This window comes from Bison bison, unplaced genomic scaffold, assembly GCF_000754665.1.
Source record: "Bison bison bison isolate TAMUID 2011002044 unplaced genomic scaffold, Bison_UMD1.0 scf7180017864533, whole genome shotgun sequence".
Lineage (NCBI taxonomy): Eukaryota > Metazoa > Chordata > Mammalia > Artiodactyla > Bovidae > Bison > Bison bison.
In genome coordinates, this window is record NW_011495082.1 from 14,737,857 (window position 1) to 14,752,201 (window position 14,345).

The window sequence follows — 14,345 nt, forward strand, 5'->3', positions numbered from 1 at the left end:
AACTGAACTGGATAATTGCAGCCATTTAGGTCCGCCATACATTGTCGGACACAACTGAAGTGACTTAGCACAGAACACAGGTCTGCCACAGACAAGTCAGCCAAGTGCCAGACTCCTTGAAGGCTGGGTCACCCCTTTGGGCAAGAAACCTACACGAGCTGCATGAAGGAGCTCTAAGGAAGGAGCTGATGAATACCAGTTATGACTTGGAACTGTTTACACATGATAGAACTACAGCTGCAAAACATCTCCCCATACAAACTCTTCTGTAAAGCTTACAGCCAGCTGGCAGTTTGGAGAACTGCATGCCGCTTGGGGGCTTTTCTAGCATATGTTTCACCTGTGGGAGCTAGCTGAGAATTCATGTGTGCAACTCAGAAGTTCAGGGAATTTATGACTCATAAAGGAACACTCAATGGGAGACAGGATCTGATGGGTAATTGCTTCTTCTTTACATTCCTTGAATCCTGAGATCCTTACCATAAATTTCCCCAGATAGTCCAAGTGGGATTACATACTCAGTATTCACAGAAGTCAATTTGAAAACATATCTTTTATATAGGCTTTTATTTTCTCCTTTATTGTTACACTTTCCCCACTTCTTAGCCCATTCAATATGCTGCTGCTGCTGCTAAGTCGCTTCAGTCGTGTCCGACTCTGTGCGACTCCATAGATGGCAGCCCACCAGGGTCCTCTGTCCATGGGATTCTCCAGGCAAGAATACTGGTGTGGGTGGCTATTCCCTTCTCCAGGAGCATCTTCCTGACCCAGGGATAGAACCTGAGTCTCCTGAATTGTAGGCAGATTCTTTATCATCTGAGCCACTAGGAAACCAAATATAATAGACTAGGTGGCTATAATAGAATAGAAACCAAATATAATAAACAACAAGCATTTGTTCCTCATGGTTCTAGAGACTGGGAACACTAGATTCAAATCACTAGCAGACTGGTGTTGCGGTAAGGGCCTGCTTCCTGGTTCAAAGACAGACATCTCCTTGCTGTGTCCTCATATGAAGCTGAGGTGGAGAGCTCCCCAGTGTTCCCTCTATCAGGGCACTAATCTCTTTCATGAGTAAGCCACCCTCCTGACCTAATCACCTCCCAGAGATCCTCCAAATACTGTGACACTGGGAACTGAGTTTCAACATAGGAATTTTGGAGGGATACAAATACTGAGTCTATGGTACCCTGGTTCCACACTTCTGCTTCTTGGGAGCGTTTGTCCATTTGACTATTTGTACTAAAATTCCTTTGAGCTATGTTTTTAAAAGAATCTAGGCTGAGACGGTAAACATCTGCCTACAATGCAGGAGCCCCAGGTTCCATCCCTGGCTTGGGAAGATCCCCTGGAGGAGGAAATGGCAACCCACTCCAGTACTATTGCCTGGAAAATCCCATGGATGGAAGAGTGTGGTAGGCTACAGTCCATGGGGTCACAAAGAGTCACTTTCTTTCTTTCTGTACTGTGAATATGACATACATGTGCACATTTTTCTATAAATAGAGTCCCTAATTTTATTTTCTCCACGTGTCCATATATCTGTTTTACAAAGCATCAGAATAGATAAGATCTTTAAAGGTGGCTCAGATGGTAAAACGTCTGCCTGCAATGCGGGAGACCAGGGTTTGATCCCTGGGTTGGGAAGATCCCCTGGAGAAGGAAATGGCAACCCACTACAGTATTCTTGCCTGGAAAATCCTATGGATGGAGCCTGGTAGGCTACAGTCCATGGGATCTCGAAGAGTCAGACACAACTGAGTGACTTCACTAAACGGGTGGAGATTAAAGAAGACAAGAAAAATCCTACTGAAACACATTTTAGATAAGGACATAAAAAAGGAAGCCCACAAAGAGAGAAGGCATGGTCATTTGCCGAGAGGTAATACTAGAAGGCTCACATTCCGCATCTTGGAAAGACTAGGCACATGGGATTTTGAAATTCTGGAATTACCCCAAAATCAATCTTAAAATTCATGATAATTTGGAAACATGTACTGAAGTGAGAGGAATAAATCACTATAAAAATTTATTACTTGGAAGTAAGTACAAGATGCTTTCTTTCATGTGCCATTCTTTCAAGCTGGAAACAAAGTAAATATTGAAACAGAGACATTTGGAAGTGGAGGCTTTTGTGTAGTGGATAATTTCAAAAGGTCTGTGGCTACTTGGTCTTGGTAGTAAGTGCTTGTTTTAAGATGAATTTAAGCTTTATTTCAGTTCGTCTAGTCAAGGCTATGGTTTTTCCTGTGGTCATGAACGGATGTGAGAGTTGGACCGTGAAGAAAGCTGAGCGCCGAAGAATTGATGCTTTTGAACTGTGGTGTTGGAGAAGACTCTTGAGAATCCCTTGGACTGCAAGGAGATCCAACCAGTCCATTCTGAAGGAGATAAGCCCAGGGATTTCTTTGGAAGTTTAGCTCAGTTCAGTCACTCAGTCGTGTCTAACTCTTTTCGACCCCATGAATCACAGCACGCCAGGCCTCCCTGTCCATCACCAACTCCTGGAGTTCACTCAGACTCATGTCCATCGAGTCAGTGATGCCATTTCTTTGGAAGGAATGATGCTAAAGCTGAAACTCCAGTACTTCGGCCACCTCATGCGAAGAGTTGACTCATTGGAAAAGACTCTGATGCTGGGAGGGATTGGGGGCAGGAGGAGAAGGGGACGACAGAGGATGAGATGGCTGGATGGCATCACTGACTCGATGGATGTGAGTCTGAGTGAACTCTGGGAGTTGGTGATGGACAGGGAGACCTAGCGTGCTGCGATTCATTGGGTCGCAAAGAGTCGGACACGACTGAGTGACTGATCTGATCTGATCTGATAAGCTTTATTTAAACTTGTAATTCAACAATGATTCTGGGGAAATATGGTCAGGAGCTGAGGTGGAAACTATGTAATTTCCATGAGCAGGGACTGTTGACTGTTGCAGTTTATTAGGGTAATAGTTTCTCAAACTGGCTAGATTACAAACAAAAACAAACAAAATCCACAGCTAGATTCTGTTCTTTGGATCATCTGTGTTAATGGCTATAGCTTGTCTTGATTTGACCACCTGATTACAAATCACACTCAAAGTCGCCTGTGTCCTCTCCTGGCCCCCACTATGTTCCCCTAACTCTCTGGGCACTCTAGGAATAGAATCCTTGCTACTAAAGGATATGATTATTTATTTTCATGTTTGTTTCTTTTATTTAAATTTTGATAACCACGAAGAAAGGTATTCCTCATGTTTCATGGAGTGCCTAGTAGGGAGTATTACTTTATAATTGTTGAATAAATGTAACTATTTTATAAGATAAATTCTTTTTAGATAATACTTGCATATTTTATATAATACTTACAAAGACAGACATATTAACAGAGTTTATAAACTCACATAAGAAAATATGCCATCAGGGTCTGTAGAATTAAATAGAATTACCCCATAAATTATATGCCTATGTATTGATAAAGAAAAGTAGGACTGAGAACCAGGAATACAGATGATTATTCTCACAACTCACAAGAACACTAACAATTATAAGGATGTCCATAGAAAAGCAGAAAGTATACCTACTTTTCTTTTGCTAAGCCTACATTTGACCTTTGAGAGCTCAGCAAATAGGGTCTTTCTAAAAGCCCGTATTTTAAAAAAGAAAACTCTTGACTTATTAGGAGAGTCTTCAGAAACGTTTCTTCATATATGCACATGGTAAATATCACACACTGAATCCTGCACCTCCCCTGTGATTCTTCTGTACCTGAGAGACAAATGATCTATTTGGACACAATGACCTTATGCCCAATCGTGGAGATCAACGTGCATGGAAGCCGAAGCGGAACAGCTCTGGTGGAAGTGCTCTTTCCTGGAAACATCTGCTGCCAGCGGAGTGTTTACATTTTGGCAGCCCCGGCAGATGGATTCTCAGGCAGCCCATCTGTGCGCGGATGGAGGCTGGAGCGACGGAAGCTGAGTAGGACAGATAGCAGAGAGACCGCTTACTGAAACACGCTGAGTGGTTCTAGAAAACGCAAATTAGCACCTCATTTATAGGCTTTTTCTCTTTCTGTGCTATTAATGTTTTAAAGCTAACTTATTTGTGTGTTGTCTGGAATGAGTCATAAAGTTTAGGTTTGGGACTGCTCTTCGGAATGTAGTCATGGTATGATTACTGTTATAAAAAGAGAAAAGCTGTTAGTAAAATTTAATATAAAGAGTGTAGAGAATAAATATATGTTTAAAATATTTTCCTATTTGAAAATATTCTTCAAAACTACTTTACCCTATGGGAAAAGAAAAAAACACTGAGTAAAGGAAGCATCAACCTTTCTAACCGAAGCTCTTATCTGTTCTCTCTGTACTGGTATTTATATTCAGAAGTGTTAACCAAAATGGTGTTCTGAAGAACATAATTTCATAATTTAATAGGATTTTTATACAAATTATGTATGACTTTTAAACAACAGAAATTTCTTCCTTTATTGCAAGATTTCGCCGATCTTTTCCTATGTTAATATATTTTCTGAATCTGCAAGGAAGAGACATACAGAGTTGTCATCCACCGAGCAAATTTTTGTCGTGCGAGTCCTGGACCAGTGTTTGCTTCTGTTTACTTGAGAAATTCCACATTGGAATCAGAAATCAGAAACCTGGAAGCAAAAATATTTTTAACAGAGAGACATTTATGTTAGCATTTCGTAATTTGTTGATTGAGATTTCAGAAATTCAGCACCCACACGACTGAAGTCTATCTTTTAGGAACAGACTGAACAATGCTGATATTCTTCCATCTGAGATATTTTTATTTTTTGCTTTTATGGGCTTGTGCATGATGAAGCCAGTATATAGGGGAAATCATTAAACTGCTCCTTAATTTGGAGACTAGGTTACTTCCATTCTCAGGAAAAGAAGGAAATTAATAAAAAAAAATCAATATAAAATGGATGAACCTAGTCATTCGCAGAATTTCAACCTCAAGATATTTATGTAAATATTTAGTGCTAAACTGTTAATGGAGAGGAAATACTCATTCAATCAAAATGTTTGTATAGAAATCTCATAATTAGACTTTAAATGCAGTGCCATATATTTTGTGATACATAAAGTCAGATTCTAACATAAGACTAATCCAGCTTCCATGAAAAAATATAGGAAGCAAGAATTAACAGTATTTATGGAGAACCATACAGGAGACACTGCCCTGGAAGGTGCAGCTCTGTCATTAGAGATGATCATTCCCTTTTCACTTATTAGACTGCTCCCAAGTCTAAATTATGACGCTGCCTGTATGACCCTGCCTACAGTCCACGAAGAGTCGGACGTGACTGAGTGACTGAACTGAACTGACAGACGTATCTCAGCTTTTAATCTATGCTAAGTAACGACTTAACTTGCAAACTAAGTTTCCAAGGGAACTTCTTCCCAGTTATTGGCAAGTATTGCCATCAGTATTGGCATCAAAACCTGATGGTTAAGAAAGTGTACACTGAAGTCAGACAGACCACTTGAATTCAAATCCTTGTTTTCTCATTTCTGGGCTTCGTGACCTTTAGCGAATCACATAATCTCACATCTATAAAAATGGGATATTGCAGCTCACATCTCATGGGCACATGTTGAGGTCTGATTATATCCAAAGAATAAACAGGGATTGCCCACTGTATATGGATCTTTGAAAGAAAAAAATTACACACTTACAAACAAGATTGATATTCACCAACCCTTGTTCATGGTTCACTGTTGGTCTCCAGCAAATATTTTAAAATTATGGAAGGTAAAAAGTGACCTCATGAAACTAAAGTTAATAATTTTGGGAGAAAATAATGCAGTCAGAAAACAGACTAGTCAGTTCTAGAAAGCCATGAAAGCTTTAAAAATGTGGTTTTTAGGATCATCCTTTGGAAGTTGAGATGCAAACAAGAGCAAGTGGGTGTAATAGTGTTTGCAATCACAAGTCACAGGGCAGCCATAAGAATGCGTAAGGAGCCACTGGCTTCTTCAGCCATGAAGCTGGAGTGACTCACTGACAGTAGTCACTGGGAATACAAATTGGATATAAACGACTGTAGCTTATGTAACACTCTATTCCCTCAACTACAAACACAATGCACCACACACACACAAAACCTGTTCAGGATTCCCGGATGTCCATGAGAGTGTTGATATTGTCCATATTGTTCTGTATACACTTTAAAGAAATGACTGGCTAAATTGCAAATAGCTGGGGCTAATGTGGAGGGAAAACAGGAACCCTACGTAGAGCTTGTTAAAGCTGGTATCACCCACCTTATGTTGATGTGCAAAGCGGAACAGACCTTGTAGATATAAGAGATAAGAGAAACATGAAAAAAATGGGGTTTAATTTATTTTACAGTTTTACAAATGATAAAACAATAACACCTGATTGCTATACATAAACAAAAGGGAAACAGTGTTGAACAGAATGAACTGGACAGAATAAACCTCATCTTTCAATTCCACAGATGATATAAGAAACACTCAGTAGCAATTATTCTATGCAGCAATACTACCTCTGTAAACTCTTTTTTTTTTCCCCTGCTATATACATTTGTAACTCTTGTGCTTTTGCATACACAAAGAAACAGTAATTATTAAAAGGTGCTACTTAAATGCAGAGACAATGGTTCTGGAGCCACAATCTGAAAACTGCAATTCAAATACATTGCCAGCTTGAAGACTTTTTTTTTTTTTTTTAATTTTTTTAAAGATTTGGATATACTAGACCCTCATTGTAACTCTAGGTATGAACAACATATAATTTAGTTACAAAGTAGATCCCTTTAAAGCAGGTTAGCAACTGAAGTTTCAAAAGAACTTCTTTATTCTAAAGAGGTCTTATCTCCAGAGTGCTTCACAGCATAAACCCTGAAGACATGAGCGTAACACAAATCTAGTGTGTGTATATTACAGACTCAGTGTGTATACACACAGACACACATATATAACATTGTATATATGCATCACACATGTCTATTTGTACTATGTAGATATATCTATAGCACATATATAATAAAATATCTATTTCTAGGTGGGCTTTATTTGGATTTTCTTTCATCAGATAGGAACGATAACCCTCTCTCACTCAACTTGTCAAACATTGGTATATTGATCATGTCTGATGGGGAAACTCTCAAACTGGTAGAGGTCACAACTAACTACACATAACTCTTCCTATACCCCTTCCACAATTATGGATACTCCCAACAATAACCACATAAAACAACTCTTTTATGAACCAAACACCCCACTGTGTGTATTATGACTAACGGGCTCAATCAGAAATAAATTACTTTGTTCACCCTCTTCCTGCGTAGTAGCTTAACAACTAGTTGGTATGTACACTACCTACAGCATTATTTAAATAAATTGCTTCTGTAAGCATATATGTAGAAATTCCCATTAGCAACTGATATACATTTCATATGATATACAATACATAAACACATTTGAATGCCCAGCACCTTCTTTCAGACAGAAAAACTTTCAGTCTCATTTCATCAGTCCTGTGGGCTCAATCATCAGATCTGCCCAGAAAAATCTGTTACTGATTTATTATTTTTTATTCCAGCAACTTAATATTAAGTATAGAACAGGCTGGGTAATAATGATGAAAATGTTTCCATGGCCTCTTCATGTCAACAGCACAGTAACAACCATGTTCTCGAAGGGACAGGAGTGTTTCACACTCAGCTGCCTGAGTATTGCCAGGTACAGGTTTAAATCATGAAAAGGAAATAAAATATTAAAGCTGTGAACATAGTCTCAGAAGAAAAAAAAAAACAAACGCAAATATTTCAAGTATGTACTTATAATTTGATTTCATCGTGATCGCTTTTGCCCCCTGATTGGTTAGATCTGAATTCTTTTTCTTATTCTTGCTGTCAGCCTTCAGTAATCTGCCTGCCCCACCCCTGTAAGAAGGCCATAGTGGATGGTGAACGGGGAGGGGAGATGGAAAGCGCTACAATAGGGAATGGATCGGTCTTGTACAGTTTGTCTTCTTTGAACACTAAACGCCTTTAATTAAATTCATTCTTGAGTATTGAAAGTTCCCTGAGATGAACAAAAGTAGTCTCAGTCGATACTGAAGCCCTTTTTAGATGCTGAGAATTTTCAGAACTGGGCAACATATTTAGAGAACATAAAGCATAGGGTAACAAAGCAATGTGAAGCTAAAAAGGCACTACTCAATGCATTTATGAGATGAACATCAATGCACGGAACAGCGAATGTCTGGGATGCTTTTGCTGTGGCCTTAAAATTGTCTAAACACATTTGTTGAAAGCGCAGACAAAATAGCAAGGTACCTTGATGCTGCTTTTTACCTTCAATGAGTTCTGAGATGTATCTTATCTATAAGAATTGACTTGTGATTTCAAAATGTTTATTGAATTTAAATTAAAGACTACTCAAACAGCTTGTCTGCAAGTCCAAATTAAGTAATCGCCTACTTTTGATTGGTTGGGTAAATCAGACTTTTAAAGTTTACATTCAAAATATAGACCTAATCCTTTAAAAACTTCCCAATAATAAGAGGTTCAGTGATAAAAGTACATCATATTCTATCCATTTTTGGCTGTGTATCTCTTTTCTGGATTCTATTTTGTTTTATTTGAGACACATAAGTTTTCAGAAAATATAATCTTCTATACCCCAAGGTTCTATCGTATTTCTAAAAAGAAAACCACATATTATTAATATATTGAGAACTGTATTACTATGAATATCCTTTTTCTTGATAACATATATATATATATATATATATATGTATATTCTTTATGCTATTTATTCTTTTTCAGGCCTTCTTCGCCAAGAAACAAAACATATATATTCCTCATGCTATTTCTTCTTTTCGCAGATTGCCTTCCCTAAGAAACAAGAAGTAATCTATGTTGTTTCAGGCCAAGAGTAGAAGTGGGAACGAAGCACTTCTGCTTTCTAAAGAAACAGTTTACCGTCAGAATTACCTACCAGCGTAGTAATTACCAGAAATTGGCCTGTTGGTCAATTCTGTTATATGTTAAAATTTTCAAAAATCACTTTATTAATAATTTCATGTGCTTCTCTGGAAACACATTAATGTGATAATGTGAATAAATTTAACTATAGAAAAAATATTGGTCAATTTAATTAATCTGAAGTTCAAAATACTGACATACAGTCTCATTGTTAAACCTCTTAAAATTATCTCTGTGATGAAAACAGCACTCTATTAATCATATTATTTCTGCACTAAGAAATTTTAACAGTCATCTACAGAGCAAGTCAGTGTTTCTATCTGAATTAACAAGCGGGATATCAAAGAACTGGAAGTCACATTTCAGCCCTACCAGTCAAACATTTACTCTAACGGGCAAATGCTTCCAGAAAATCATTATGAAATGTAAAAGCTGTGGAATCTTCCTTCAAACAAAAATGAAGGTTGAGTTTGGAAAATTTAAAATACCTAGAGACAATTTTCACATTAGTAGCCTCGTAATATACTAATATGTTATTTTCATGAAAGGAGACTGGTTTCTCGTGTAGACACATCAGTATAATCTTTGGTACCAAAAGTAATTTTTTTTTTCCTGCTAATTTTACCATCTCAGATGACACAGAGTTTGTCTTTCCTTTAGAGTGGCTCGAGATTACTGAGTGAAACAGTTTAGCTGGTACCTTCTACACCACTGGGAAAAAATTGGGAGGTTTACAGTTGTGCAAAATAAAACTTTTTTTACAAAGTTATTGTGTGATAACTGCTTAAAAAATACAAGAACTTTAAAAACGATCACTTAAAGGTCAGTTATCTCATTCATATTTATCTCAGAAAGGATTTCAAAGCACCCCAATACCCAAAAAAAAGAGACTCCAGAAGGCAAACACGAACAGAAACAAAACATAAAGTTTATCATGATCAGACTCAGAGTCCTGACTGAAGGCATTTACTTGAGTTGTTTAACCTTACAGATTTCACTGCTCAAACTGTTTCCATCTTGATTTCTGCTGACAGGACAGTTCAGTTTCCCCAAGGGCTGAGTTGTGTTCCTGGGTTCCTCTTCTCATGTGCTTGGCGTTGCAGTGGCAACCCAACAGTGATGAACATTTTTGCTTCGTTAACTAATGACGAGTGCATTGTTGGATCTTGTAAACACTACTGATTATACATTCAAACTGTGTTCTGAGTGGAAGTGGCACTTACTAGGACCCTTGAAGTCAAAATACTTAATTTTTAGAGCACTTTGCAGGTATTTCATCAGCTGGTAGTAGATTTCTCATGAATGTCCTTTAATCACCTTTCAGGTAAGTGGTGGATGCTGCAACCCAGTCTTGTATTGGATCCTGTTTTTCAAATCTTAGGAAGCATCTTCAGAAAAGAAGTGCATATCAGTCTGCTTGTATGTTTCAGGTGTGCTTTATTGCTTTATGCACTTTCCTGTTGTCAATTTCAGAGCTCCTCTATTATGTAGCACATTTAATGTTTTGAATTCTAACGGCATCCTATGAGGACTTGCATTGGAAAAGTACCTATATTTTAAGTCATCATAGTAATGATATTTGACAGCTTTCCCATTCAAATCCTTAGGGAATGGCCAGAATCCATACAGGTGAATCTCATCACAGAATCTCGTGGCAAGTGTATACATGAGTAGACCTGTGCTGGGTCTTTTGATGGGAACTTTGTTTGTCAGCCAGTAACTGGGAAGAAAAAACATACACACAAGAGAAGAATTTAGAGAAGCATTCAATATAACCTATAGCAAGCATACTATGTATAAAGTAAATGAAATGTGAAAAGTAACTGTATAAGTGACATTAAAAAATTGCTGAAGGAATAATATATTGCTCATGCATTTAGAAAATTGAATGCATTTATTTTATCTTTCTTATCCTTTATTTTCTTGCTTATTTTGAGGTCACATGAATGGCCAAGAGACCAAGAAGGTGAGTAAATATTACTGTGGAATCTTATATTAAAAAGAACTAGAAGAAAACATTTATAGAACCTGCAGAGTAGAATCTTTACAGAAAGGGCTAAATATAACTGCAAAAGGCACAGTAATTGGGCAGTGATTAAGCAATTTTCTCAGAAAAAGAGGACTTGAAACTATGCCTACAAGTTTCCAAAATCGTTCACATTTCAATTAAAAATCCAAACATAAATGCTTTGCCTGTACTGCCGGGGTCCAGCCCCAGCTGATCCAGGGAGTTCAAAGCAGGGACGGCGTCGGTGAGGATCAGGATACAATAGCTTCAATTAGATATTAATTAGAGATGTAAAGAGTAATAGAATGAGGATAGCTCAGCAGGAAAATTCAGTGGAGAAAAGAGGCTGAGTAGCTTGGTTTACACGGGAGACCAATAAAACTTTAAGACAAGAAGCTTGCACCACTTACGTAGGCCGCAGGCGTCCTTCCATTCTCCCGAAGGAGAGGAGACACTGAGGCCTCCCCGGTCGGATCTTAGAAGCCCAGGCATAATTAGTAAGCATGGTGGGTTCTGCGCTCCAGATGGAGACTCAGCCAGAGTTTGAGAGAGAGAGTGACATGGGGAGACCAGTCTTTCGAGAAACTGATGCCAATTCTTTATTTTCCAGTCTGTTTTTATACACTGAGATGTTATACAAAAGTCACGCGGGGACAGCAGTCCTGACTTTTATTAAAGTCAGGTGTTTCATACAAATGTGCACAGAGGTCTGAGGGGTATTACATCATCTTCTGGCCAGGGGGCCTGCTGACAATTTATGACCCTCTCCTTGTGACAGCGGTCAGTCAACTAGGACACTTATTTCTCCAGGGGTGATTATTCTTAAAACAGACGCCACCCAAATAAAGTTACATTCCTATAGGGTGAGGGTGTAGTGGGTTTTAGTTAAGGAAAGAATTTACTTAGCCTAAGGTCTAATGTGATTAATATCAAAGGTTAATACTTATTTCTTCTATATATTCATTAATGTGTGTAAGGGCAGGGGATGTGGAGACTTAGCAACAAACATTGGCTCAACAAATGAAAAACCCTTCACCAATACAGTTTCTAATCAGCCTATTATACTTATACTAATAGCTTTCTAACTTTTCTAAGGAACCTGTTTTTAGAAGGTTTAAAGCACCTCGTGCCTCTCACGGTTGGGAGGCTGTGAGCAATCACATGTGGCCGGACAAGCCTGTCAGGCAGGCTAGAGAACCTTCAGAGGAGTTTGTAGGTTGAAACACTCTTGTCACGCCCAGGAGTTTTTATTAACTGGAGCTCTAAGTTAACTCCTTCTCTGAAAGAGGTGGTGGGGGACAGGCTCCTGTAAAGTCAGAGGTGTAGGTGAGAGCACAAAGTAGTAAAGTAGGCAGGCTCTGGTTATGGGGGTAGATGCTCGAGGAGTTCCAGGGGGACTCCTGAGGTTCGATCCCGCCTTTGCGTATGTCGAGCCTCCTTCCTCATGACCTTTGCCATGGAAGCAGTGCCTCACACTGGCCCCCAACACTGTACTATACTGACTTATTCAACTCCAATTTCTAGGTCACATTTTACTAAAGCTAATTAAGAATACTGCCTCAACCCACAGAAGAACAAAAACATAGCACAAGTAACAAATATTTGTAAATCATTCACTGCTTATGCTGTGATTTGATAGAAAAATATTTTTCAATGCTGGTAAGTATTTTATACTATTCTTTTAAAAAGGCAATAAAATACTCCAAAATGTTTGATCCACCTTTGTTGCCAAGCTTTGTTCACCTGAATAGCATGCACACTCACAAGTTAATCACCACCTCAAACAGGAAAGGAGGCGTCCCAGCCTTCTCGCCACAGTCATGATCTTATATGGGGTCAGCTAAAGTTAAGGAAGAGTGTGGATTTTCTTTGATATAAAAAGTTGTCTACACTGCCAGAAAACTCCTAATCCCAGGGACTATTAATCAGTGAGAACTTCCAGGAAGGACTATACCTGCATACAAAGCTCAGCAGCACCCAGCTGCCAATGGTACCCAGTGCAGGACGCCTCTCCCAAACAACAAGCAAGAAAAAAACACAAAACCAGTCATCAGCAGACGGGATTCCCACAGACATCCCAAATCATACCACCTCACATAGTCCTGTCCATTGCAGGGGAAAAAGATAAACTCACCTCCTCCCACTAGAATGCAGGCACAAGTAACCCCCAACACTAAACCAACACAACCCACTGGACCAACTGAGGGCAGAAATCAAAAGGAAGAAGGAATACAACCCTAGAGCCTGGGAAAAGGAGATGTCAAATGGAGCAAGTTGGGAGGGCGGGGGCGGGAAAAAGACAAGACACAAATATAGTGCAAATGAAGGAACAAGGTAGAAACTCACAAGATCAAAAGTGGTCTAGTTACAAATGAATTTAATAAAATTTGTTTTTTTTTTATTTTGGTTTTTATTATCATTTCCTATTCAAGGAAATATATAACTGGCTATCCAAATATGAGGGTAAGATTGTTTGATTCTGGTCATTGCTATATTTAAATCCTTTCCTTAGATTTTACATAATATTGTTTTCCTTTTTCTTTTCTAAAAAGTAATTTATGAAGTTTTCCTGGCTGGATCAAATACATCTACACTAATGAGTACAAAAACCCAAATTTTGTTTTATTTAATTTGGTTAAAGAAATATTGGACTTTCAGACCTCACTACATCCAAAACAGGGGAAATATACTTAGCCGTTGTTATTCCTGTTTTCCTTTTTTTTCTTCTTTCCTGCCTTTTCTTTGAACCAGTATTGACCTTTCACACTTTTTATTTTTCTTGTTGGGTAAAGGGCATGTGCTGAATATTGTGAGCAACGTGAAACGTGTTATGAACTTTCTGTTAACGCAAGTGTTTTGAGAAAGCATATTCTCAGTAAAGAAGGTTATTAAGGAATTTTTAGAGAAGAACATCTAAGAATTTTCTCAAAACCCAAAGGCAGGAGCAAAACCCGTAGCACATATACTGTTAACATCATGAAGAAACCACAGACGGATTTTGTGCAAGGAGCATAAACTACAGCCTGGAGGCTTTGAAGAAACTTTGATACAGCCGGCAGCTCTCTCTGCTCTGAGAAAGCAGGTGTTCTTAAGATGAAATGGTTATTACAGGAAAGTTTTGTAAGCATGATTTGTGTGTGGTTACAAATGTCAGCTGAGGCAGTTGGTTAGTTTAAAAAGTGCATTTATAAATTTTTAAAGTGAATGAAGTAAGCTTAGTTAAAAAAAAAAAAATCATTTCCATCAGGGAATGTCAATTACTGGAAATAGTCTGGCAATATATGGGCTTCCCTGGTGGCTCAGACCACAAAAAATCTGCCTGCGATTCAGGAGACCCAGGTTCAATCCCTGGGTCAGGAAAATCCCCTTGGA

At 38.4% G+C, this 14,345-nt stretch overlaps 1 protein-coding gene across 1 annotated transcript in view; it reads right to left on the reverse strand.

Annotated features, from left to right (window-relative positions):
* Window positions 1-6,330: 6,330 nt before the first annotated feature.
* Window positions 6,331-14,345, reverse strand: part of ST8SIA4 (ST8 alpha-N-acetyl-neuraminide alpha-2,8-sialyltransferase 4) — a 105,234-nt gene continuing 97,219 nt past the window's right edge. Inside the window, exon 5 of the mRNA XM_010831966.1 lies at window positions 6,331-10,685. Coding sequence (XP_010830268.1) covers window positions 10,403-10,685 — 283 coding nt within the window. The 3' untranslated portion in view covers window positions 6,331-10,402. The remainder of the gene's footprint in view (window positions 10,686-14,345) is intronic.